The sequence below is a fragment of the Anguilla rostrata genome, chromosome 4 (genome assembly GCF_018555375.3).
Source record: "Anguilla rostrata isolate EN2019 chromosome 4, ASM1855537v3, whole genome shotgun sequence".
Classification (NCBI taxonomy): domain Eukaryota; kingdom Metazoa; phylum Chordata; class Actinopteri; order Anguilliformes; family Anguillidae; genus Anguilla; species Anguilla rostrata.
In genome coordinates, this window is record NC_057936.1 from 33,094,818 (window position 1) to 33,121,857 (window position 27,040).

The window sequence follows — 27,040 nt, forward strand, 5'->3', positions numbered from 1 at the left end:
TTCCAAATTTATTTCCTTCGGGGTGGGAAGAGGCCGGTTTCTAATATTTTGCAGCATGCATCTGTGAAAGCGGTCACGTGACCGGTGTTCATTTCACCGCACTGCTGAGGGGGCTTCTCCAGGTCACTGCCCGTCATTTGGAAGATAATTGTGATTTTTTGCCTCCGTTTCCTTTATATGCTTTAGATCACTGGTCCCCAACCTTTTTTGCACCGTGGGCGAAATTATAGACCTCACAGTAGGCAACGCTGTCACATGCGTGCACACACACACTCACAGACACACACACACACACAGAAGCGTGGGTAAATAACTGGGTTTGATTGATTGAATTGTGTACCGTGACCATGGTATCGGTGTTCGTATATGCACAGAAAATACAGAACTGACCCACATCATACCTCCAAATTGCTACATAAATCATACATTGATAATTTCCAATGCGATTAGAGGTGATGATTTTGGGGGGGGGGGGGATTTCTAAGCAGAGGCTGTAAATATGTTGGGAAACAAACCATTTTAATTGTGTACTGTAAATGTTCCTAAAAGCTGAACAGACAAAAAATTAATCGCAGCCTAGCATATCAAATTTATCCAATTTAGATTTTGCTGATTTGCCAATAATTCCTGTAAGAACTACACTTTTTTTGTCCATAAGCTAGTATGAAACCAGTCATATTTAATGCCCTCATTTGACATTATTTGTAGGCGTAGACTGAAAATATGTGGTGAGAAAAAGACTATTTTTAATCATCTTCAGTGAATAATGACAATAAGGAGTGACAGTGTAGCGTATAATGGGAACTAGCCTTGCAACGGTAAAGCTAAGGTTCTGGGCTCTTTTTCATTAAGCCATTTTTTTTATTCTTGCCAACCATCTAGATAACCTCCATTTTCTCCCAAGGAGGGATGGGGAGCAAAGGTGTATGATGCAACACCTCCTTGACACCTCTATGAACATGAGTTATGTAGGGGAATGATGAGCACCTTCATAGATGGAGCAAGTACTAGTGATATCTTTAAAAAATAAATATGTGAGTAAAATGCATGCCATTCTTTATCTAATAAATAAAAAATAAAATACTGTCCTCCAAAAATAGTACTGTTGCTTGAACACAACACATCACATGGGACTTATATTACCATATGTTAACTGGAAATGAATCTGACACGTGTATGATGCATTTGTTTACACTTAGCACACACACACATTTGCCACCACATATTTCATATATTTATTAAACAAATCCACTGTTATTTAAAATAATCTTCATATTCCATATTCTTTTTATTCAATCCTGCACATAGCCATATATCAGTGGAATTCAAATTTTGTGTAGTTGAATCCTGTACTGACAGTATCTTGTGTTTTGAACTGACAGTTGTAAGTACCACAAAATGCAGCAAAAAAGTGCAGTAAATGCCATATCTCAAACAGAGTGAAACCTTTCATACATCAAAATGATGTGCCAAAATCAAGTCTTTAAAATGTCACGCATCCATAGAGGTGTTCGCTGTCTGAGGTATCCGTTCAGAGCAACACATCGCAGTAAAATAAAATTTTCCATTCCAGTGCACATAAAAATTGACAAAATAAGAGGAAAAGGCTTATGCACTCTCTCAATTAACTTTATAACCAGAAAGGTCAACTTCTTATTTACAATGACAACCTGGGAAAACATGGCAGGTGTGGGATTATGTAGCCAATCAAGAGTAAAGGAATTGACTGGGTATTCGGTTTGAAAGTGCGCGATTTAACATTGAAAATTTTAGATGACTCTGGGGTCCAACACCCATAAACATATTTCCCATAGAGACCCTGGTAGGTCAGGACTTCAGTTTAACATCAGCAATCATCCCGCCATGAACTCGGCCTAGAGGGAAAACTTCCCCGCAAATTACCCATAAACACTCACAGCAATATCCTGATTCTCTGGGGCCTCCCATCTGTGTACTGACCAATCCCATTTCCAGCTCCACTTAGCTACAGCCTGCTAGCCAGGGGATGCAGCTGATGGCTACAGAGCCGCATCACGATGAAAAAAAAAGAATGCATTCCAAACGTCACAAAGGACCACTATCAATCCGATTAGAGTGGACATCCAATTAGGGCTGACCAGTTAGGGATTTTCACACATGCATTCAAAACATTTTATGTAATACAATAAAGTATTCTTGTTATAGCTCAAACCAGTGGTCCTGGAGTGGGAAATGAAAACACATTGCCCACGCATTGCTTTGTAATTAAGTGCATTTTGAACGTTGGACTCGATCATCATATTCACTTATACCAAATGATTTAAAGGTCAGGCTTCCCCCTTCTACTGGTATTCATTGGCGGGGAGGTACTTTGTTCTTGGTCTGTTTCCCTGGATATAACTTTATGGGTAAAGCCATTAACTTGCCATCTCTTACGGCTGTAAAAACTGTTTAAGGGAAGCATTGTCTTTACGGGGGGAAAACGGGCTGGCGTCTGCTCCATGAAATGACCGTCTCCCTTCCAGGCTTAGAGAAATCTATCAAGGACACAGGTTGGGATTGGCCAAAAACAAAACAAGTAAACAGCAAGCTAGTTTGTTGAAATATATAGTGGTCATTTTGTGAATTTTAAAAAGTTTTTTAATTGTACAATTCAATATGCGCTTCGCCATATTCAATGCTTTCTAATTACTTATCAGATGGATTATATCTAGGAGCAGCAGAAGGTGTAAACTGACATGACCTTTAAAGGGGAACAAAATTCATGTTTTGAGATGTTAGTCTTGGATGAACATATTTAGTTTGCTAGCCTGCAAATGTGGTTTTAATTCAAATGCGCTGTATTCGCATGCTTTTTCACCTTTAACCGCGGTCGATTCAGATGCCGTTGAAATTGCGCGTAGTCCCACCCTGCTTGGCTGTTACCAGCGATAGCGCAGCCACGATGGGCTGTTTCAGGGGCATGAGGTGACACGGCCAGCGGGAGTTTTGTCCGGCACGCCGGCCTAGCATGACAAATCTCGCCTTCCGCTACCCTTTCTGGCATTCAGTCAGAAAATTTTCCAGAGAACGCTTCCTTCCAATGACACAGTTACCGCCTTGCTCAAGCACTGGATGAATGCTTTCACTGGTTTCAGACTCCTGACCAAAGCACTTGAACCTGCCCACTTTCGATTGCTGCAGTCAGATGCCTTCTAAAAAAATGTGCATGGCACTCAGGTCGTAGGGCCTCCTGCTGTTGTCCATGTTTGAACACCGCCTGTTAACGACTGAATTCTAAATGGATGCTAGAGTTAAATAAAACCATGTTTTTCTTTACCCGTTTGATTTGCATACTCTGAGTAATGGCCCAGTATGATGCTGAAGCTTATCTTCTGTTTACCGTAATCAAGCATTTATGTACCTATACAAAACTCTAACCTGGAAGTAAATTACAACTTCATAAACTCCTATCATAGTTTACATAATAATAACAATAATCATAATAATAACAATAATAATAATATTATTATTATACCTTTAAAAATTATAGAGATATTTCTTCAGTTGTGATAATTCTGTGAAAAGCAACCAAGAAGCACTAAAACATGATTCAATTTTCCATTTTTATTCACTGAAACAAGAACATTCATGTATAAGGTATTACTGAAGTGCAATTTACAGACCTTAGCAGCATATATTCATATATCTGAATTTACATTTTAGTTATTCATTCTTTAATCTTTTAAATCTTCTATTTTCTATCCATGTCTTATTTTTTCATTTTTATTTTATTTTTACAAATGTACACCAATTAATATAATAGTGCCATTCAGTCATGCCTCAGTTGTAATATGTTGTGTGTTGTTAATTTTGAAGATTCCACTCCAACATGTTATGCATGTGAAACAAAAACCAAACATACTTACGAAGAAACATATATTTAACAAATATTACTTTAAAAAAACCATAAAATAATAATGAAGCTATGTAGGACTAATTATAATGATAATGTTTCATCAGCTGGAAAAAAAAGCTTCCACAGTATGTTTAGCTACCTTCTCACGTATTACCAAACATCTCTACAGAACAATGGAAATAAAAGAAACAAAATCTGTACAACAGTATGAATGACAACAGAAAAAAACCATCAATGTTGCGTTGGACTGAAATAAATCATGTCATATAAATTTTTAAAAAAGCATTCTTGTACCCGTGTTCCATTGTTTTTCGTTCACAGTTGTATGTACACAAAATTTATTTCAGTGTAGCAATTTATGAAAAATTCATTATTCAGCCTCATTATTCACACCTGATATGTCCTTTATAAAAGAACATGAGGAGATTATTCACATTCTCATTTGGATAAATTGTTTTTTAATAATTTTATTTGTTATACTGTAGGTATTTGTCTCATAATGAATTTTTAACAACATCTGAAGTCAGTGTTCGATCCTTCTCCGTGTGTGTGTGCGTGTGCGCGCGCACGTGCGCGCGCGTGTGTGTGTGTGTGCGTGTGTGTGAGTTTCTGTTATATAGCCAAAGAACAGGCTCATGCTGGTCAATTTGGACACCTATGACTCATAACATGAGGTGACATTTCTGCAAAGCCTCCCTTGCAGAGGTTCAGCAAAGCACAGGATGATTCATACCCCTGTCAGGAAGAACAGTGCAGTGAAATAGTGGATGTGAGTGTAAGTCCTATATGTGCTCCATGGGGCAGAGATTGTCAAAATGGGAGGGGGGACAAAGGAAAGGACGAAACACTTCTTACCACTAGATGTCACTTAATGTATGTGGTCAGCACTATACTCTTCTGCAGGACAATATCTCTGTGGTCGGAGGGGAGCCCAAAACCACACTACTGTCTATATGTACATATGTACATACTTTATGCTAAATGAAGTAAATAATGTGCTCAAGTTCTAATATAAAAAGGATTTTGTACGACCTAAAGGCTCACGTATATAGAAAAATAGAGAAATTAGCATAATTGTTAGCACTACGACTGAGGATATGAGAGGCGGGGGGGTCTGCTGCTGGTCTTTCTGAAGTCTCTCATGGTGCGGGCAGGTCATAAATATGTTCACATGCTCCCTCCCCCCCACACACACACACACACACCTACACACACACACGCGCACAAACACCTAAAAACTGTCTAGGTCCAGAACTCTCGTCGGGCGGAACGCACTCGCGGTTGTGTATTCTGTCTCAGCTACCTGGGTCGCGTCGGCGCGACTAAGACTCCGCTCGGCGTCGCGGGCCGCCCGTCCCCAAATGAGCCTTTGTGTCTGAGTGCGGCGCGCCGACGGGAGGCGGCCCCATCCCCGCCGCGACCGGTGACTAATCCGCCGGTCCGAGGACGCGAGGCCCCCGTGACCTGGGTCAGGCTAGCGGGACGGCGGGCGCGGGCGGCGCGTTTTTTCCCGCCGGCTTCCGGACAGGCGAACCCCCCCGTCCCCCCCCGCCCCCCCTCCCGACGTCAATGCGCCGGCTGCTCGGCCGTCGACGAGCCGCCGCGCTCTTCGTACCGGCGGGAGTCGGGTTCGAGGGGTGCTGTTTGTTAAGGCGACGCATCCCCTCGCGGGCACACAGGAAAAGTTACTCGGGAGCTGCTGGGGAGGGAATGTGAGTGTGAGCAAAGGGCGCGGGAGGGAGGCGTGAAAGGAGCGGGCCGAGCCCGGCGCGAAAAGAGCCACGGCGGGGCTGATGACACCGTTTACGTGCCGCGGGGCTATTACCGCCTGTTTCTTTTCTTTTTCATCTCCGCGCCACAAAAAAGGGGACAGTTAAACTGTCTCCGCCATGTCAAACCCCTTTTCTTGCCTGTTTGATTTCTGAGAGAGTGGGGAGGACGGAGAAAGCAAGCCCACGAGAAAGAGCGAGAGGGGGGGGGGGGGATGGGGTGCGCCGAGCGCCCGAGCAACGGTTTAGCGAGCCGGTTCTCCGCGGCGTGTCTGTCTGCCGCGCGTCACGTTGACAGGGCCTTTAATTGGGCGGCTTTTCCGCGCTCCGCGCCGCATTCGGCCGAGATAAACCGCCGGAAATGGCTGATGACAAGATAGCTGCTGCCTTTCACTCTGGTGAAGGTTACCACTCTCTGCCGTGACAACCCAGGTGGGAGTGAGCGAAAGTGGTGGTGGGGTTGGTGGTAGTGGTGGGGTTTTTATTTTTGGGGGGGGGGTGGGGGTGGGAGGGTGGTAGGAAGGCGAGCTTGTGGCCCAATGGAGACCCTTCGTGTTCGTTCCCCACGCACACAGTTGAGGGGCCGGGCGGTTCCTCGCTGAGGGGGGAGCAGGCCGAACTTTCGGAAGAGCCGCTCGGGCGAGGCGTGGCCCCCGGAAAAACCTCGCCAGTCCCGCCCCCCCCCCGTCCGCCTCCTCTCACACGGACAGCAGGAACTGGTCCTGTTCGGGCGGCTTTTTCACCCAGGTCCCCAGCCCCGCCTCCTGCAGCGCTCGGAACAACTGCTGCTTGACAGTTTGGTAGGTCCTCGCCGCCAGCTTGGCCTCGCAGTACATCAGCGGCGGCGTCTCCCCACGGCTCGCCACTTGCGTGCTCAGCTGCGGAGGAGAGCGGGGAGAGAGCAAAACAAAACGAATGAGCCGGCACAAACGGGAAACTTCAACAGCTGTGTAATCTTCCCATTTAAATTTCACAAGCAATTTAACATTCTCTGTGCTTTTGTGCATTTTCTTTGTTGCTAAAAAAAAAAAAGGCAGCAATGAGGATTGGGGAATTGGGTGGGGGACTGGGTGGGGTGTGGGTGGTGGGGGGGTGGGGAGGGAAAGTTTCTTTTGAGATTACTGTGTCTGCTCTTGCGTGTGATATTGAGCTTTTTTTTTTTTTGCTCTGGGAAGCCATTCAAGTGCTTTTGAGAATAATTATGATTTTTGTAGTCATTAAATTTTAACTGGTACCATTTGGAACCTCAACGATATGCGTTACACACATTTCCATGATGAAAATAAAACAGTGCTATATGTTTGCTAATAGAATAACCTGCTATGATGAGGAGTTTCAAAGCGGCTGCCGGCGGAGTCGAAAGGCACTGCGTGCGGATCCTGCGTGGCGTCTGAAGGTGTGGCGTTTACCGAGGTTAGCATCGATACGGGCCGTGCTATAGACATGTCTCGGCAAGCACGGTGATACCAGCTCACGGCAAAGCAATAGTGTTATTTTTACACACCGGTGCCAATGAAGCCGAAATAGAATGCTTTATTGAAAAGACTGACGGTCGTACACCCACAGGAGGAGGATATTTCTGTGTTGCCGCCGTCCCCATTTCCCTGGAAGAACTTTCTGGCAAACGTGACTCTGCGGGGCGTGGCTCGGAGGGCTGCGGGTCGGCGCTCACCTTGTGGTAGAGTTTGGCCCAGCGGGTGAAGAGGGCGTGCTTGCAGAGCCGGGAGGACGCGCCCGAGTCCTTCCTCTTCCCGGTGGCCGTGTTGACCACCTCCAGCTGGCCGTCGCCCGCGGTCCAGTTGACGCTGAAGCAGGGGGACTTCCCCGGCTGCCGGACGTCGCTGCTGCTGAGGCCTGAGACAGGAAGTGCAGGGTCAAGGGTTGTGAGTGAGGGACCGCGCAGTGGACGCTGCGGACTCTTCTGTACGCAACAGCCCTGTGTCTCACTTTATCAAGTTCTGGTGCAAGTTCATGGTTCCCTCATTTATTCTAATGGCGGTATGGAGTAAGAGTTAAATGCCTGGAGTTGTAAACACTTTTGACCAGGAAAGAAGATTTTTTAAAATTATACTGGAACGCCTGTCAGATTAGCTTTTTGAAGCACTTTAATATCATATGTGTACACTACCAACTGGATCACACGGTCCAGTAAATGGGTGAGAACCTCACTGAAAGCCAGCTTGGATGCTGTGTGTCCACAGGGAGCAGTCTGCAGAAGGCAATAAGGAGGGACCTACCAAGCCTGCAGGTAATGAGGGCTTCATTAGAGGAAATGAGTGTCTTATGTGAGTATTTTAGCCCCACAATCTGTGTGGTAAACACTGTCCAAATCTCACTAGGCCTCCCAATAAAAATTAAATTTTCCCAACAAAGAGGGTAGCCTGGTACCTTACACAGTAAATCTGTGACTATTGCCATTAAACGTTAAGCAATGCCAAAAAAACAGTATATTGGGGTATGATTTCAGCATTTGAAATTTCTAAATTAACCTATGTTTAAAATAAGCATATTAGTTCATATTTGTTAATCAAGCTTTCTAATAGAGCTTCAGAATACTCATTCCCATTGGAATGAAAACAATATTCATTTCCTACAGCAGTCTCCCTCATTCATATATTCCTCCCTCACATTCCCTGTAATGGTGTCATTCAGTGACTCAGCGGTGAAATGAAAATCTTTTCCTACTGCCTGCTGTGTCCTAATGACACACCTTTTAAAAATATGTTTCTCTGCTCTGCAGTGGCTCCACTGTTCACACTAATTTAACGACATTCATTTACTCGGATGATGTATATCTCTTATGAAAGATGACCATTTTTCTATTTCATCTAGTGTTTTGCAGTTAGTTTTGCTTTCTCACTAATTTCAGTAATCTCAGTAATTTATATTCAAAATTTTCTTTAGTATTGCATTTATTCTTTCATTCTTTCATCTCTTGCAAAGAAATCAGTATGATTATGATAATGATGTTGCTGCTTCTGCTGCTGTTGCTGATTCTGCTACTGCTGAAGATGATGATTATTATTATTATTTGTAGTAGTAGTAGTAGTTGTACAGTAGTAGTTGTAGTAGTAGTACTAGTAGTTGTAGTAGGTACCATGTTCCAAAAGTAATTATAAGACAATTAATTTGTACCTAAATAATTCTGTACCCAAGCACACTGGGGGGATCCACATATTTTACAAGTGCAACTAAAAACATTTTTATCATAGCTTTTAAAGTTGTGTGTAGATGTTTATATGTATCTGTTTTTAGTCTATTCTTTTACTAATTTTTTTATGTTTTCAACTAGCTGTTTTGATTTCTTAGTATACTATTTGTATGTATTTTATTAATATTTTAATAATCGTTTATTTACAATTTTCCTACTGTATGCACTTCTGGTTGCAAAAGTAGACATTTTAGGTGCTGTGTAAATATACTTTATTATTAGTAGCAATGGAAGAAGTGATAATGTCGGTTCATTTGCCATTGAAGTAATGCTCATCAGTATGTGTGCCTGTTTTTTTTTTCATTTATTTGCCAGTGATAATCAAGGTCATTTACTTACACGTAACCAAAGGCCTTTTGTGATCGTAACCTTAAAATGACCAAGCCCACCCCCTGCGAATGAGAGAAGTCAGAATGCAAAGGGGCACTCATATTCCCCTAATGAAGAACAGACAGACCTCCTCCCGCTGTGCCCCCCCCCCACCCCCCCCACCCCACAGGCCTCCATACTGAATGCCTCTGATGAGCTCTGTGATTAAACTGATTTGGAAGAGGCCTTCTCCAATACCCCCCTTTTGTTGGCGAAAGTGCCACAGTGGCCCCCAGAACAAAGCCAACAATCTCTCTCTGCCCGAGCGCGTCTCAGGAGCGCCAGTCAAAGTCAAGCGCGTTTTTTGGTCCGATGTCTGAAGCCGGTTTATTTTTAGGTCCCGTCGGCCACATTTAAAGGTCACATTACTCCGTTTGTCAAAAAAAGAAGAAAGAAAAATAATATGACCTCCAGCTCGCGACGTATATTTGCGTCAGGTTCTCGATGAAACGTTCTTGTTTTTAACGTGCTGCTAGGGGGGGAGATGCTGGACGCGTCTGTCTAAGTGAGGAATACAGAGTGTTGCTTTTAGAGATGGTGATCTTTGTTCTTGTTCCATCGATTTTTGAGTTGATGAGGTGTGGTGTAGTTTATTGCCTGAGAATTTATACAAAATCACTGGACAGGCTATAAAAATAAAAACAAAAACTCATGAGCTCTTGAAAGAATGATCAATCCTGGATTGATAACTCGTTAACAAGGACCATTATTGGAGCACATTCATACACGTGTATTAATCTTCATGAAGAGAGTGTTTTCAAAATAATGATTCTCATGACACCTAATTACATCGTTTAAACTGAATATTTAGGGTACTGAATCTGTGACTGAGGCCCGGATTCAAAATATCCTAAATATGTCCTTTGTCCTCTGTTTTGAATAACAAATTTAAATTGTATATTTTCTTTCATTTGCTAAATTATGGTTACGTGATTTCTGAATTAAGGAATTTAATGAACAGGAAAGTATAATTGTTTTTATTTGCTTATATTTCAGGGTAATTACGCAGCTCACAAAAATGTTGCACTCCAAATTTAATCCTGCAACCCTTCTCCTCTTGCTGGTCCACTTACTTTCACAATGCACAGCAGTGGCACAATTGCTCTTTTTACACTGTACATTTATGCCACCCTTAACAAACAGTCAAGCTTAGATGTCAGTGTGTTGTCAAGTCAAACAAACATTTCCCGGTTAAACGTTTGATTGACTTGACAACACACTGATATCATGTTCCTGACATCGTGATGGTTTGTGAGTACTATGCCAATGTGGAAACATTACAGAAAATGAAGACATCATATCACTAAATACATAACTGAGATTTTTTTTTTGTGCAATCACAAGCTGTACAGCTTTTGTGGGTCTCTGTGTTAAAAGAAAACAAAATGGTTGGTCGGTGACATAGATCTTTAAATGGTATCATTTCACACTGGCATGAGGGACTAAAACTTCAAAAAGGACTGAAATTTTCTTTCATGAACCAAAGAACCTTTTCCAGACCTTTTCATCTTCAAGACCCCTTAAATTGATCACCACGTGGCTGAGGACACCCCAGCGTAATGAAATGATAAAAACGGCCATCACCTTTATCTAACACCCACTATGGCCTGCAATGCAAAGACTAACACACAATAACACAATGTGGAAGATTTTCTTAAGCATTGATTTATTATATACACTATAAATGTTGAATAATTCCAATGATCATAGAAGGTTTATATTATTTGAAAGCCTATAATACCTGTGTCTAAATGTCTAAAATATGTATCAAGATAATTTTTTCAATTCTGCTGTGGATCCATTGGGGGGTAACCTATAATTTTTACAGCTGTTTTACCCAAATCTCCTTTCCAATCTCCTCTGATTTGGAATGCCCCGTTTCTTTAGTTCGGATCCCATCCCTGCACCCCTCTCTGCCAATTAGGAGAGTGCAGATGAGCAACTGCAATCCGTCAGTTGAGGTTGCAGTCATCGAATAAGTGCGACTGGACTCTGTGGTCAGCTCGCCGAATGAATCCCTCCATCCCCGGGCAACGCTACAGCCAATCACGCGCCGCCCCACGGGGCTGTCAGCCTCTATCCACACCGGCACCGTCTGCGTTTGATACCAGCCAACAGAAGCAGTACAGTAGCTTTATTGAAGCCGTTTACAGGGAAGTCGATGGCCTCGGTTTAATCGACATTTTTCCATGACTCACAAACAAATATTAAAAAAATAAAACTGGGGAAGAAAGGATGGCGTACCGCTGAGGAGAGGTTGGTTGCGCCGGTAGGAGCAGGGCAGGGGTCCGACGCGCTCCAAGCGCCGCGTCACCATCCTGGAGAAGTGGCCGGGGTGGCGGAGGCTGCCCACCGTCAGGCTGTGCAGGTAGACGGGCTCCGTGAAGTGCGAGAGGAGCGACCCTTGGACTCCCAGGACGTTCCACCTGCCAACACAAGCAGAGCACCGCGCGCTCAGCGCCGCCCGGACCCTCCGCCGCCTTCCCCGTGAAACGCGGAGCCGCGCAACCGCGCCGTCCGCACATTACACATGCGACACGGGGGCAGAAATCCCCCCGCTCGTTACGCTGGAAGGACACATTAGCATCCGGATATTCATCAGCGGTGTCCGAGGTTAATGTGTTCCAGTCACTTTTTTTCCGCTCGCCGTGTTTATTAATACGAGAATAAAGCAAAGAGCAATCGCCCTGCGCTTTCAATTATTTATTTATTTTTTGGCTATAAGGGTTCACAAGGGATCTATGTTCATTTAATCATTAATATTGTCTACTACCACAGTATATTTTAAGTTCTTAAAATGAGCATTACAGGTTGTGGGCTGTGACAAATACCATCTAATGAGGCTCCGGGTTTTTACCACAGAGTGGCAGCTCAGTGAATATGTGACTGGACTACTGCTGTAGGTCTCAGGAAAGACAACACAGGCGCATACATTACAACCTGTGGAGGCTGTCAGAAGCCTTTAAGAGTGCATACACCCCCCCTTCTGGATCTCCCGCAACAGCTTCCTCACCTCACACCCACCCCCAGCACAGCACCCCCGACATCCACTGCAAGCGCAGTAACAGCGTGACTTTCAGATGCATGCTCCAGGGGTGCAACACAGAGCTCCCTTCCACACCACTGAAGTGCCAAAGCAAAGAACCATGGGATACATTCAGCCACAACAACAAGGCATACCAAAAACCTGACTGACAACCTTTCAAATGTGCAGCTCCTATGCTAGTGCCCCCCAGGTACCAAACTGTGATTGCACTGTCCTTGGCAGGATGCAAAGGTATCCTGGTAGAGCTGGCCGCTGGGACAATATACTGTGCTCACTATGGCGACTGCCCCATGAAAACTATTTTAGAATGTGTCAGGAGTGGCCTTAATTTGAATAAAGTTCACTCTGTATTTATCTTATTATTATTTTATTATGACAATATATTTGGTTGACTTTATATGAGGAGTACAACAGGGATCAGGTTTGGACCCTTTGCTATTTTCTCTGTATATGTTACTCCTTGCTAATATAATTAGAAAAGAGTGTTACTTTCCATAGCTATGCAGATGACACAACTACACAACTCAGTGTTACCTCTTGATAACATTGCAGTTAGCCATTAAGTAGAATGTTTAAATAACATATCTTGGACATCTTCTTAGATTCAGACTTGAGCTTTCCGTCTCATACTAGAAACATTACTAAATTGTTTTTTCACCTATAATTATACATTTCTTTCAGTCTAATGCTGAAAAATAATTTTATGCATTTGTCTCAAGGAGACTAGATTACGTTGATGCACTTTTTTGTCCTTCCAAAGCACAGTGCAGAAAAATTTAACTTGGTTCAAAATACTGCTTCCAGATTACTGACAAAGACATGGAAGTGAGCTCACATTACCCCAGTACTTCCCTGCACTGGCTGCCCGTTTGTTGTAGAATTCATTTAAAAATGTTTTTTCTTGTTTTTAAAGCCCTGAATGGATTGGCACAAAAACATGTTGCTGAATTTTTGGGACAATATCAGCTCAGACATGCCCTCCAATCTGCAGATGCTGTATATCTCAGTGTCTCTGTTCACTACAAAAGAGCAGGTAAAGCTTCCCTTTCCTTTTATGCTCCTAGATTGTGGAATAGCCAGCCACTGCAGATCAAAGAGGCACCAACAGCAGAGTCAATCGAAAATACATCTTTTTACACAAGCTTTTAGATTTGGACTGTTTTTTATGCTTTTATTCTTATTTAATCTTCATTTATATTCATTTAGTCCTGCTTTTACCTTTCTGATGCTTTTAGGATTTTGAGTATTTAAAATGTTCTCCCATTTGATTTGATTATGTTATTGTAAAATGATATCTGTTTAGCACATGATGAGCCAACACATACTGGACCAGTCCTTTCTTGCATTCATCTGAGTAGAGCAAAACATGCACTCGAGAAGCAGTGAAAAGTTAAAGGTTAAACTTTGCACAGGGTACCCTGTAAATTAAAAAATTAAAAAATTAAAAAACAGCATGCGTATGGTGACAGCAAGAGTGGCTAGGTGGTATTGGCGCTTTTAGAATTTTACCTGGTATCAGCCCAGCCAGCACGCACCAATCAGACCTTCCCGTGTGTCGGGTGTCACTCTGCCAACATTTAGCAAATCAGCACTGCAGCGAGCCGCTAGTGGACAGTTTAGGTGAAGCAGTCAAGATGGGGATCGGTCATTAAAAGAATGCTAAATAGTTCATGGATCGTCCTGCCGCAAACAGGATGCCGGAGTGCTGATTAGGAAGACACTGGCGAAACAAAAGCCCTCCCACAGCGGTCTGTGTTTGGATTAGGTCATCTCAATGTTCCCTCTTTTTCCATTGAGCAGAATATTACATCACTTCTTTTTTTAATGAAGAACAAATATTGTTAAATACACTGCTGCATAACAGCTTGGCCCAGGTTTACAGCACGCGTGTTGGACGAGGTGGTGTCTTTGATACTGGTTTGTGGTGGTGGTTTAAGCATATGGGTATAGTGCTGGTGTATGGTGAATTTAACAAAACACATTGACTACCATAATACAAATTTGATATATATATATATATATTTTTTTTTGGTTATGTTACTTTCAGCCATGTTTGTTATTAAAATGTTAGTAAATATGAAAATGATGACACAAAGTACACTCCCCTTCCCGCAAACATGTACTCTTTACAAAAATAATAAGCTGTACTTACGCTAAACCTGCACTGCATGCTCTTGCACTGGATAATGACTTCATGAAAAGCAATCATTGCCAAACGTGTCGCTAATTTTTACATCATTGTACTTTTCGTTAATTAACGCATCTTTTTCATTACTGCAATTATTACTTTTGCCTCACATCTACGTGTATGATTAATAACGAGTCATTGTTCTTTTTTTGCTTCCCTAAGCAGACGATTAACATGAAACACTTTCCAGGAATTGCCAAATGCCTGAAATGTGGTCCTATATACCTGGAGAACAATCTGTTCGGGGGATCTGTCACACCTATTGTTGGAAAAACGGCGCTCGTTGAGATTTTTTTTTTCGCTCTCTCTCCCAAAACAGAGACAATTTAGCCTGCAATATTAATTTGCCCAGGAAGCAGTGCTGTGAATTAGAAACATCTTTTAATCTCATGCAAGAAAAGACAGCCATCTGGCTGCTGTAAGGATTTAAGGGGGGAGTCTCCATCTCTCCCTCCTACTCTCCCCTCTCGCTCGCTCCGTAAACGCAGGGCCATTAAAGTAATGTGTTCATCTACATAAAACTCAAATGGAATATAAAGGATAATATTCATACAAAAGCCATTTGAGCCTTCAATTAAAACAGTCATTGGCTTAATTAAACATCTACTCTGGTCAATCAGGTTCCCTTCCTTTTTTGCTTTTGGAGAAAAAAAAAATGATAAAAAGACTTCTTTTTTTATTATTATCTCATTATCATAAAATAGCTCTCACTGGGAAAGCAGAAGGGCCATCGTTTTATGAGCGAGGAGATGATGGAGGCGCAAGGAGGAAGGACACAAAAGCCGGCCTGCCCTGGTTCCCCGGCCGGGCGAGGGAGATGTATGGGGCCCTCTGCACTGGGGCCCGGTCAGGGGGATAAGGCGCTAAGCCTCCTTTCACAGCCGCTCTTGACAGTGACCTTGATTAGCTGCCCCCCTGACCCCCTCACTTCAATGGAAGTACGCTATAATTTACAGGGATATAAAGTGGAGATGGGGGGGTGGGGGTGGGTGTGGAGGGGGGAGGTGGAGAAGCAGGATGTCCCCTTTCCTTCTTATTCTATTTTTTTGTAAAGTAATTGCTTTCACCCCGGTGGTGACCTGGCCAGATTTAATCGCACCGCTTCCAGCCCTGGCCAACTGAATCAAATTGGTCAAATTAACGGCGGTGGAGGGGGAAGAGGCTGCCGGTCCACGTTTATCCCGCCGCACAATGGCGGCTTTACAAAAACTCTCTGGGCCAAAGCCGTGGTGAAAGGCGGGGAAACGGGGATTAAAACTTCAGATTGCCTTTTGTCATTGTTGTTTTTGTTCCTGGAATGGGTTAATAGTCGCGAGCTGAGAAAAAGAAAAAGAAAAAAAAAAAAGTCTTACGAGAAAAGAGCGAGAACATTTAATGTTATCGCGAAAAGGGTGTCATCGCCCGATTATAGAAGATTGATCGGTGAGGAAACTCGTTCACTTAAAGCTTTAACACTTCAAACTTGATGCATTGTACCGCAGATCTGACATTAACTGAGTGGTGTTAAAAATACTGCAACTGATGACAGGTTTTTGCAAACAAAAGCTAAACATATTTGTCTCTGCTCACGTTACAATTGTTACATTGGCTCTTGCAATATTTCATACTGTATCCCAACCAGATTGTGAAAAGACAATATTTCCTGTGCAGACAAAGCGCATTTGCTGTGCTTTAAGTATGGAAACAGAAAGGGTACAGGAAGTTAGATTCATGTGGTGAAGTATCCTAAACCGTTTAATTATCATTGGATTTCCCAACGTGCCTCTCAAAATTATTGGACGCTTGGAGGCCCGCCCACTGTTGAGTACAGAGCCACAGTGCTGCCGCTGGACAGACAATGCCCCCGCCACAAAGCAAATATCAGGCAACCTTTCCTCCGACTGTTAAAGTGCCTGATAATAATGCAATGTTTAAACTGAGATCCAAATCTTTAATAAAACCTAAGCTCTTAATAAAGTTAAACCTCAAATCAATATATTTTACTTTCGTCCCTCCACCAAAATGTCACAGCGGAGTCAGGTCTTCCTCAAAATGGAAAACCTTTCCTTTAGCCTACACAAAGAAAAATGAGCCTACATCTGATCCTCCCTCTCTAAGGCTTGGACCTATAATTTGAAGGTACTGGGTTCAGTAACAGGGTATATAATATGCATACTGTGGGGGATTACAGGATTTGTCCCAATATTGTTGACGGAAATAATATTCTACCACCTGCTTTTTTCTGAAATCGGCAAGGGGAGGTACCTGCTTGGATCCAGATGTTTTCATGCAGCCCATTGTCATCTCGGTGAAATGGCTACGATGGTGGTCCTCTGCGGTTAAAATCATTTGAGCTTTTTCGTCGTTCCTCATCATCGGACCAGTGGGGCTCACCTTGTGATTTTGTCCGTGCAGGACATGGTGATGAGCTGTTCCCCCTGAAGCACCCCGTCCCACGTCTGGATGGCTCCGTGGTGACGCACGGGCAGCGTTCCCTCCCCCGATTCGATCTTCGTCCGCAAGTGGCTGTGGAACTTCTTCATGAAGTGCCGACTGCTGTGTACTGAAAGGTTGTAATGGCAGACAGGGATGACTTAAACTTCATCAGCGGACGCATTACCGCTAAAGTGCAGCTTTCTTTTTAAAACCGCTCTTGCGCTTTATTCTTAGCTCTGCGTACGACATCGTTCTACGCTGAGCCAATATAACGATAATAAAAAGCATTGAAGGTTATTTTTGTAACCTTACCTGACACTGCACTTAATAGAACTACTTAACACAACTGGCTTACATTTCAAATTCTTGTCACTTCTTATTAATAGCACTTTACTGCGGTATTATTTCTCAAATATTGTTATGCGACTATTCTTCTTAGTATAAAATATTGTAGCATATAGTAGCTGGCTGAACAGCTGAGGTGGCTTCAGTGCAAACTGTCTGGGATCAAGATAGAAAAAGAAATTATCGAAAGGGTTTTCTTATGTCATCTCAACCACTTTAAATTTACTTTCAGTTACGAGCTACCTGTATGGCTGAAATTTGCGCAATTGGCAAAAACCTTCCTACAGTATGTTTTTAAGTTGAAGGCTGCATTTATTCATTGGTTTGATCACAGGAATAGGTATGGCTAGAGTGTCACTTTGAATTACTCCTTGAACCATGAAAATGCAAAATTTGAGAAACAGTTCTTAGAGGGACCATAAAGACGGATTTAGGACTGCTGTGGTTGTCTTGATGCAATGTAGGCAATGCTAAGCTTTAAGTTCTCCTCTGAAGTCTTGAAGAAATGAAAAGGCAAGGTATTACATAACCCTAATGCATATGCAATTTCATAATCTGAGAAAGCTGCCTGATGAACATTTCAAAGGTTTAATGGCTAAACAAGTTCAAAGCTTTACAGGGAGTCTGTCTTTATCCTGCTACCATTGTTAACTCCTGACTGCTTTTTGAACTTCTCACTGAACATTAATAAAATGAAATAGTTCCCCATGGTAACCATGGACATCTCTCTCTCTGCCTCCCCACATAAATGTCATGCTAACCTAGCCAGTTTGTTTTGTGGTCTCTCTGACCAGCAAATCCGCCCAAAGAAGTGATTTCTCATTCCCAACGCATACACATACGCGCATTAAAATGTCACCAGGACCTGTTTTTTAAGCAACATTAAAAAAAAAATAAAAAAAAAAAACACATCCATACAGAAATGAACTGAAAAGCCAAACAAGCAAAAAAGCAATAAAGTTTTCTGCAAACTTCAGCAACGAAAGACGTACTTCAACGCGAGAGAAGCGGAACTGAACTGAAACATTCTGCGACCGCTTCATTGATCCCAGCCAATGGGAAGGATCGCAGCTGAACAGCTGAGCAAACGGGCGGCAGAGCCGGAGAGAGCGGCTGTGTCTTACGGTCGGCGGTGATCTCGTAGGGGGAGTTGAGGCGGGCGTCTCCGCAGGGCGACGTGCTGATGTACATGTGGAACAGGATGTCGTCCTTCAGTCGGAACCCCGCCTCTTTGTGCCGGGTAAAGATCGAGCGCTCCCAGTCCTCTCTGCTTTTGCTTCGGAGAGACAGCGAGGAGTGAGATGGGGGGGGGGAGAAAGAAAGAGAAGGAAAGAAGAAAAGGGTTCGAGGTGAGGTGAGAGTGGCAGACGCGCAGCTGTGCAGTATATGAGATGTGAGGGTTCCCTCTCCTGCCGGAGTTTCCCCTCATCATGTTTCTCGCGGAGATTCTCTCCTCTCTCGTTGTGAAGAACAAAACGCCGTAATAAACGTTAGCACTCCCCTGGCTCCACTTCTTTATTTATTTGTCATAGCAGGCCCTTCACATTACTCTGCCTGAGCAAGCAGAGGATAGATCACCTCTGAGGGGAAAATAATAGCACTTTAACCTACGCGGTCTCTGTGTGGCTAACAGGAGGGGAAATGAACTCCGTTCTCACCCTTCACCGAAATACAAGCCTTTTGTTCTGCTACTGGTCGATAATAACAAGTAACAAGGTAACAATGAACACAGAGGGCCTGATCCAATCTAACTGCCAAACAGTTTTCCCTTACCTTTGAAATTCTAACTTGAGAACCCCTTTTTTATATACTTTGGTACTGTGAATGGCAATCTTACATGTGTGAGCAAAGGAAAAAAGAAAGAATTTCTATTTCTATTAATATAAAGCCATAACCAATTTATGACTGGAGAGATTTGTGCCTGGCATTGTGCGTGGTAGAGTCACATTTTATTTTTTTTAAAAACACATTGCACACTCAAACATCCATTAAATTCTCATTATAATCCACGGTGCATAGCTACCTTCAGTAATGTTCCCAAAAAACTTGTATGTGGAAATATCCAGTCTTATTTTGGTTTGTGGTGTTACAGTATGATATTCTGAAGGACAGCCTCACCTGCTAGCAATAATCCCACAAGTAATAATTCATTATTTTCATATTGAGCTTGACCCAAAATGTCGCAATATGACAGGTGAGACATACGTGATGCTGACTGGTCAGCCTAGTACACGTTCATAATTAATTTCTTCATATTTTACAGCCCTACAACGAGAGATATACAACCCTGCAAGATTTTGTCTCAATCTTGTGGGAAAACAATTTTATTTCTCAGTGTGGTGAAGTATAGTCAAGTAACGTTCTTGTGAATTCTCGTCCTATTAGGCATCAACCTTAGCTTTAGCGCCAGATTTTATGCAGAAGTGCACGTGCTTGTGCTTTGTTGGATGATGAAGGTCAATTTTGTATATGCAAATATGGCATTAAAGGAGCTAGCTGTTATTTCCACTGATCTGCCATATCAGAGAGTCCATTTGCCACCTCTGACACCTTGGAAAAGCCTGCAGTTTGTGACAGTGGCTAATACCATGTCTGGCAGGTAAGATTGTTTCCTTGTGGCAACAAGTGTATGATTAAAGAGGCATGTGCAGCGAAATGTCATTTTTCAAAGATGAAAAAATCAACATAATTCTGAAGGCAGCGCTGTATTCTGAAAAGAAAAAATGCTGATATTAAGGTAAAATGCATCTCAGACATGATCACTTATCTTTAGCTGGAGATAGGCTTTGCAGTAATTATGGTTTATCAGGCTTAATTATTGGAGTGTAGTTGGTTTATGACCCTGTGCTGTTACCATGGTGCTAATTAGGGGGATAATTATTGAGCACAAAATGCAAAATGCAGAAGGATAAAACAACAAAGATACAGAACAAAGTAAGGTGCACTTATATTGGGTAATTTAACTGTATGATTTACTTTTACTTATTACAGTGCTTTTAATGAACTATTCAAAGAAATTTGTGCGTGTGTGTGTGTGTGTGTATGTATATGCAGGTGTGTGTGTGTGTGTGAGAGAGAGAATGAGAGAGTGTACGTGTGTATGTATGTTTGTGGTGTAAAGAACTTTGTTTAAGATAATGACTCACAACAATGTGCATTTTAGAATTACTAATGATGTAGCCACTGCTATTCATTTAATTTCAATTTCCATTAAAGAAATTAATGTATTACCTTAAAAACAGCTCCAGCTGTGAGTAAAGGAATCGGACTAATGCTCTCCTAGCGACTATTTCTGCATGACAGTCATTGACCACAAGTCCCTGGTCACTAATATATTCTCCGTTGATGCATTTTGTACCAGTCGATATAGCCACCACTTCTGCAAGTCTAAGATCCAAACCTGAGGGTGAGAGGGAGAGAGGGGGGGAGAGAGGGAGAGGGAGAGGGAGAGAGAGAGAGAGAGAGAGAGAGAGAGAGAGAGAGAGAGAGAGAGAGAGAGAAAACAAAACAAATTGGTTAGGTTAGCTTGACATTGCAATGGGAAGGCTAATGTCAAGGAAAACAATTACAAATACACTTATCTTTAAAATGACAGAAATTACAAATACACTTTTCTTTAAAATGGCTGAAATTACAAATACACTTATCTTTAAAATGGCTGAAAAAGGTATTGAATTAAAGAGCAAAGAAGGGCAATATTTCCAAGACAGTGATGATGCAGAATAATTACAAAACTTTAATCACAGTTCATGGCATGCAAAGAGAAAAAAAACTACAGAGAACACCCAATGTATTGTGTATAGCTAATGTTGCAAATGAGTGGTGTCTTTGGTAGTAGAACCCAACCACTTAAACTCTATGACAAACTCAGTAAAGGGCTGATCTATAGATAGATAGATCAGTAAATAGTGATGCTGGAAAAATAAGGAAATTGTTTGTTTGATTGCTCAATTAAGGCAACAAAAGAAGAAAGGGGGGAAGAATCTTACAGATTTTATGTGGATTTGCGATAGAGCATTCAGTAACACCAATGGGTTCAAGCTAGCTAGATTACAAACAAATCTTTTCTACACAGAGCTGTAGTTTGCTAGCTAGCTTGCTACTTAACTAGCTATTTAGGTGGATACATGTACTGTAAGCAGAGCTCCTCTGAAAAGAGACCTTATGTAAGTAGTTTAGTTTAGAGGCATTTTCTTATCTTATCCAGAGCGACTTACATTGTATCCAATTATACAGCTGGATATATACTGGAGCAATGCAGGTTAAGTACCTTGCTCAAGGGTACAATGGCAGTATCCTACCGGGGAATTGAACCTGCAACGTTTAGGTTACAAGACCAACTCCTTAGCCATTATACTACACTGCCACCTGTAGGACCTTGTGGCATAAATACATTTAAATAAATTAACAATTTGTCTTATTGGATATTTTATGTAGAACTAATGTATAGTTAGCCTTGAGGTTTGTGTATTTTAAATTAAACGGAAACTGTTGCGGGTATAATGATTGGGTCAATTTTGGCATGGAACAGTAGATTATACACACATAGGCTAGTGACTAGTGCAAGGCGTCTTTCATTACATTTGATGGTTCTCAAGAAAGATGATACTTTACAGGATGTGTTTCAAGTTCAGTATAAGAACATTCACAGATGCTACACTGAGAGAGACAGTGGTGTAAACAGCAATTAGGCAGACAATTAGTCAACCCATTTTGAATGCGTTGAATTATTTTGCAAAATAAATCGTTCACTACAAAAACCATTCTCTTAGAACATAATTCACATCAGTTTGTCTTTGTAAATGTAACAGTACAGGCTCAGCACAGTGTGCTAAAAAGGGAATGATCAAGCATTACCGATATTACTCAAAGGATTTTGTTTCCTTCCCTCGACAGGCTATGAGCTCTGTCATCTCAGGCCAAGCATGACTCCTGATTAAAATATAGTGCGTTACATCCTTACGGGAAGGAAATATTATGCCTCGTTACAGAGCGTCATCTCTTCATTTCTGACGGTTAAAAAAGGGCCAAAAGCATTCACTAGAACTGCAGTGGGTCCAGGGAAACTGAACAATGACCACTACCTGCACTACACATAATATAACTCACAAAATATATATTTTTGGAAGGTGAACATGGCAATATAATCAGTCAGAATTATATATTTTTTTAAATAGAAATTTTACGAGTAGAAAAAGCAGGCATAAAAAAACCACCTGCCAATATCTACCCTATTTGTTAAATTGTAATTGAAAAACAGGGCAGAAAAAAAGAAAATGGTTCGGCAGGATTTTTGACAGTATAAAGCATGAGAGTGTGACAGGCTGGCTCAGCATGCTTAAACATACTCTCTGTTCACACTGACAAAATCTCTCAATCTTTTCAAAATTCAGGGTTCAGTGGTTTGGCCAGACCTGGAGGCAAAGTGTAACATATGAACTTTTATCTCCAATGGTCCAGATGGCATTGCACACAAGGGTGCATCACCTTCACAGAGAGATACTGTGTGCGTGTGTGTGTGTGTGTGTGTGAGAGAGAGAAAGAGAGAGAGAGAGAGAGAGAGAGAGATGGCAATGTACAATTGTATAATAACAATAATGATAATAATAATAATAATAATAATAATAATAATAGCGTAAATAGTATGGCTACTGAATCTTCTCACCACAACAAATATCTCTGCTTTTAGAGACATTTGTTAATGTCTTTACTAATGATTAAATTAGCATTAATTTAAATGAGGAATAAATATAATACTGGCGACTAGCTTTTGGAATGTTTTGGAAACACCACGCTTAAAAACACAAACTCGCGTTAGAAATGCAATTTACTTAAATCTCTGTTTTCATACCTCTGTATTTCATTATTTTAATTGCACGTGACATGATGAAATTATCGTAATGCGATTAAAAAAATGAGCGGCGATCTCTTTTTGTGTTTTGGTGTCACTGCGGAACCAGGACCCACAGTGCGGTGGATCGGCACAAGGCGCAAACCTTACAGCGATCCTCGGCGGAAAAAATAAAAAATGAGGCCATTAGTTTTGCATTCCCACAGCCATTATACCATTCCTGGAGCTCTGCATCAGAGAGAGGTAGGGGACCCTTGCATGTGATTTGAATTTACATCCTTGTACGAGGTGAATTATGAGCGCTCGGGCCAGGGATAGAAAAACTAGGGTGGGAACAAATCTCGGGAACGACAGTCAGAAAGTCTACAGCAAAACAAATCTGCCGTGAGTGATGTTCTCGCACGCATCGCCATAGGAACTCCGCTAATACAATCAATCAGAGCCGCGCAACGGCTGTAACGCTTCAAAATGATCCCTCAGAATCCACGCCAAAACCCGGGAGATTTATGCAAGGCGCATTCCATTTATTTATTTATTTATTTATTTATTTATTTTTATATATATTTTTTTTTACCAGGGCTCATGTCTTATACTTTTTTTAGGCACACCAGGTTTCTGCACAGCATGTTGCCCGCACACCTGTGGAGCTGAAATATATTTGACATTACCTCAAAGCATTAGTTTGTTCTGGGTTGTAACAGAAGTTGAAAGGACCAAGGCCACACTGTATTTCACTTTTTTCTTTGGTGTTCCTCTTAGCAATTGTGTAGATCAATTTTTTCCAGTCAAAAAAGCATGCAATAATTTGCCCATATTTTATCTCTGCGGGAAATTGCAGCCAAGGTCCCCTTGGTTCTGTGCATGTTGTAAAGAAAGTGCAGCTGACGGGACTATTTGCTTTTAAAATGACAATAATTGTGAGTCTCACAAAGAAAGGAGAAAAGGTGGCTGGTAGTTACCAAGGTAAATGCAGGCGGCAGTCAGAGAAACGCACTTGATTTCTAAACGCTATTAAAGGAGATGGGAGTCAATGGCTTAATCACTGGGCAAAGCAGCTCTCTTATCCAACAAATTTCACATTAATTTGCCCACACTGGATGTCAGTTAGCAAAATACATGCAGGTTTCGAAATCTTCACTGCAATGCGGAATTTGACTATTGAAACGGCAAAAAGTGGCTGTTACTAAAATCCCCAATGATGCAAATATGTAAACTGCCACATGCAATTATCAGAATTTATACGTATTCATTACAGCAAAGAAACCTAATTTTTTTAACACAAAGTTGAGAATCCCTGGTGGAACTGCTGTATACATCTCTATTGTGCGGAGCCAAGATAAAAATCCTAATCATACACAAGAATGGCAACAATTCAGGGTAACCATTAGAGATTTGTGCTTCATGATGGGCAATGAATTTAAGCAGGAGTTTTGCGATTCTCAATATTTATCAACAACTAACAGTCGTTGAACTCAGACGTTGAATTAATAAGAATCCTTAAAATAGACATAAAAATTTGAACACTTTCCTCCTGCACCTTGCGTGCTGTTGAGGAAAATTTGCCTATGGCTGTTAGACGGAAAATCACCGTGCGGTTTTAGCAGCACACGCCGTAGCTGCTTTGGCTCACTCAGGACCCTGAATCAATCACACAGACCCCACTCTGGAGGCCCTGGGCCAGCAGAGCAAGGGAGGATGTGGCTGGAAGATGGCTGCTCAACAACCACGCTACATTAAACTGAATGCTGCTAATTTATGGTGTTTACAGTAGGAAGAGCCGTTCTACTGGGGAAAGCCCTTTCTCCCGAAGTGAGGTTAATAAGTACCATTAAACGGGCATTTTCCAAATGAGTTTTGTTTTAAAAACGCAGTTCATCAGTTACTTTATGAGGCAATAATTTCATAAGGAACCATTATAGACGGGCTTTCATTCTCCCTTCAGACAGAGAAATCACTGGAAAATCAGCTTACCAATACTGTCAACTGTCATGCACCAAAAACTGATGAAAGCAGGACTCTAAAACTTTTCAAGTTTAAGCTTTTTTTCTTTTAATTATTTTTTTACGTTTTTTTATTTTTCAGGACCGACAGAAAAATGTTTTTGCAATAAGCAATTATTTTGAAGAACAGTAAATTAGCATTAAAATGGTTTGAGCCCAGAATAAAATGAACTTGCCAAGGTCAGTATTGATGAACTCATTTACATTCCATTAAGCTAAAGGACCCTCATAAAATGATCCTTTATATGTTGTTCTTTCATCGTGGAAGGTTGTAAAATAAAATGAGGTCAATGTGTTGCACATTATCATAAGGACGCAACCTCTGAAAATAAATCCTTAAAATCATGAACATAGCACAAAAAACAGCACTGCGCTCCAACATTCCAACTAGCAGCTTAGCAACATCATTGAAATCTCAGTCACAGAATAACCCCCCCACACACAGATGACCCTGCCCCAGTGACCTTCCACCAAAGAGAGTAAAAAGAAAGCTTCCAAATATTAATCAATATTTAACAGCAAATATTAAAACATCAAGTGAAGAAGAAAATAAGGAGAACTGTTCAAATGGAACTGAATGCCAGACAGCTGACCACAACAAACAGAGTGATTATTCTCTATTTTCAGTCATGTCCCCGGCTCTTTTCCCTCTGAACCATTTCCCTTTAATCTCACGTTATTTCACCCTCTCCATGAGAGCAGCAGACTCACTCTGAATATAATTATTTGAGCTCTGAGTCCTATATAAGGAGGTCTGTGAAATCTTTATTTTTTTCCATTTGACTTTGGTTCATTATACGTTGCTTCAACGTCGCTTTGTACATTTTCCGTATTGAACGAACCTCTATCGCTAAGGATCAGTGCCTAGCTAGATTTAAAAAAGAGATTATTCATGCTTTTTTTTTGGAATGTGTGGACGGGTCTGTTTTTTGTTCTCCGTAACCGGATAAAATAAACAAATAAGTATCCACCACTGGGGATTCTGTCCCAGGCTTAAACCCCTGCGTGGTCTTTGATTAAGGGAGTCCTGTGATTCAAAGTTTTGGCCACATTGATATTCGGCTGGTGCACGCCGAAGACTGTAACATCCAATGCTTCTTCAGAAACGGGAACGGAGCCCCCAGTGTTTCTGTCAAGTCTGTCTGCTAGCTCGCCACAAATGTTTGCGCAGCCCGTGTCTGGATCTTTGAAGATAACGCACTTATTAATAAACAAACAGACCCATTACTGGTGTCAGGAGGAAGAGAGGAATTGGATTAGGTCAAGGCGATCGCAATTTTCACTGAAGTCAGAATTGATGAGCTGCAGTCCTCAAAGGAGAGGAGAGATACTGATCCAGAGCTGACCCCAAGACTGTTTCATGGGGCCACGAGATAAAGTTCAAGAATGGCTATTTCTGAGCCAATCACCTGCTGAAACTCTGAAACCTGCTGGAAAAAAAAACCCAAAAGAAAAGAAAAAACAGACAGACATTCTGACAAATCTGAGATGGCAGAAATAATCCATTTTATGAATCTTGTGACCTTCAGAAATATTTAAGAATTAGAATAACAACCGAATGGAATTTTTTAAAAAACATTATGCTCGAGCAATCTTCAGTCCCACATGAACAGTGAAAAACACATTCTGATATTTTGTTGACTGACATGGACACAGCAATGCCTACCTACCCTTTTCATACAGAAGCATTTTAAATATTTAATGTCAATCCTCACACTATTCTAATGCTGTACTCTGCAGGTGAACAAGGATGCACTAGTTCTGGCTATATTGGACTTGTTCAATAATTCACTGTGATATAAAAGTCAATAAAATGTGCCATACCTCTGGTCATTACGATTCCTGCCAAGACTTTGTGACGTGCATGCAAGGGAGTGCAGCTGTCTGCCAGCTCCTGGTATTTCTCTGTCACCAAGCGGAATATTGAATCTGCAAAGTCCTGCAAGACACAATCAGTTCTTTATTTCTT

General features: G+C 41.8%; 1 protein-coding gene across 1 annotated transcript in view; it reads right to left on the minus strand.

The window, feature by feature from the left end:
• Positions 1-6,145: 6,145 nt before the first annotated feature.
• The window catches only part of adarb2 (adenosine deaminase RNA specific B2 (inactive)), a 149,200-nt gene continuing 128,305 nt past the window's right edge, over positions 6,146-27,040 (minus strand). The window contains exons 4-10 of the mRNA XM_064332326.1: positions 26,896-27,010; positions 20,452-20,620; positions 18,345-18,496; positions 16,834-17,002; positions 11,471-11,652; positions 7,319-7,500; positions 6,146-6,524 (exon numbers count right to left, since the gene is read on the minus strand). Coding sequence (XP_064188396.1) covers positions 6,345-6,524; positions 7,319-7,500; positions 11,471-11,652; positions 16,834-17,002; positions 18,345-18,496; positions 20,452-20,620; positions 26,896-27,010 — 1,149 coding nt within the window. The 3' untranslated portion in view covers positions 6,146-6,344. The remainder of the gene's footprint in view (positions 6,525-7,318; positions 7,501-11,470; positions 11,653-16,833; positions 17,003-18,344; positions 18,497-20,451; positions 20,621-26,895; positions 27,011-27,040) is intronic.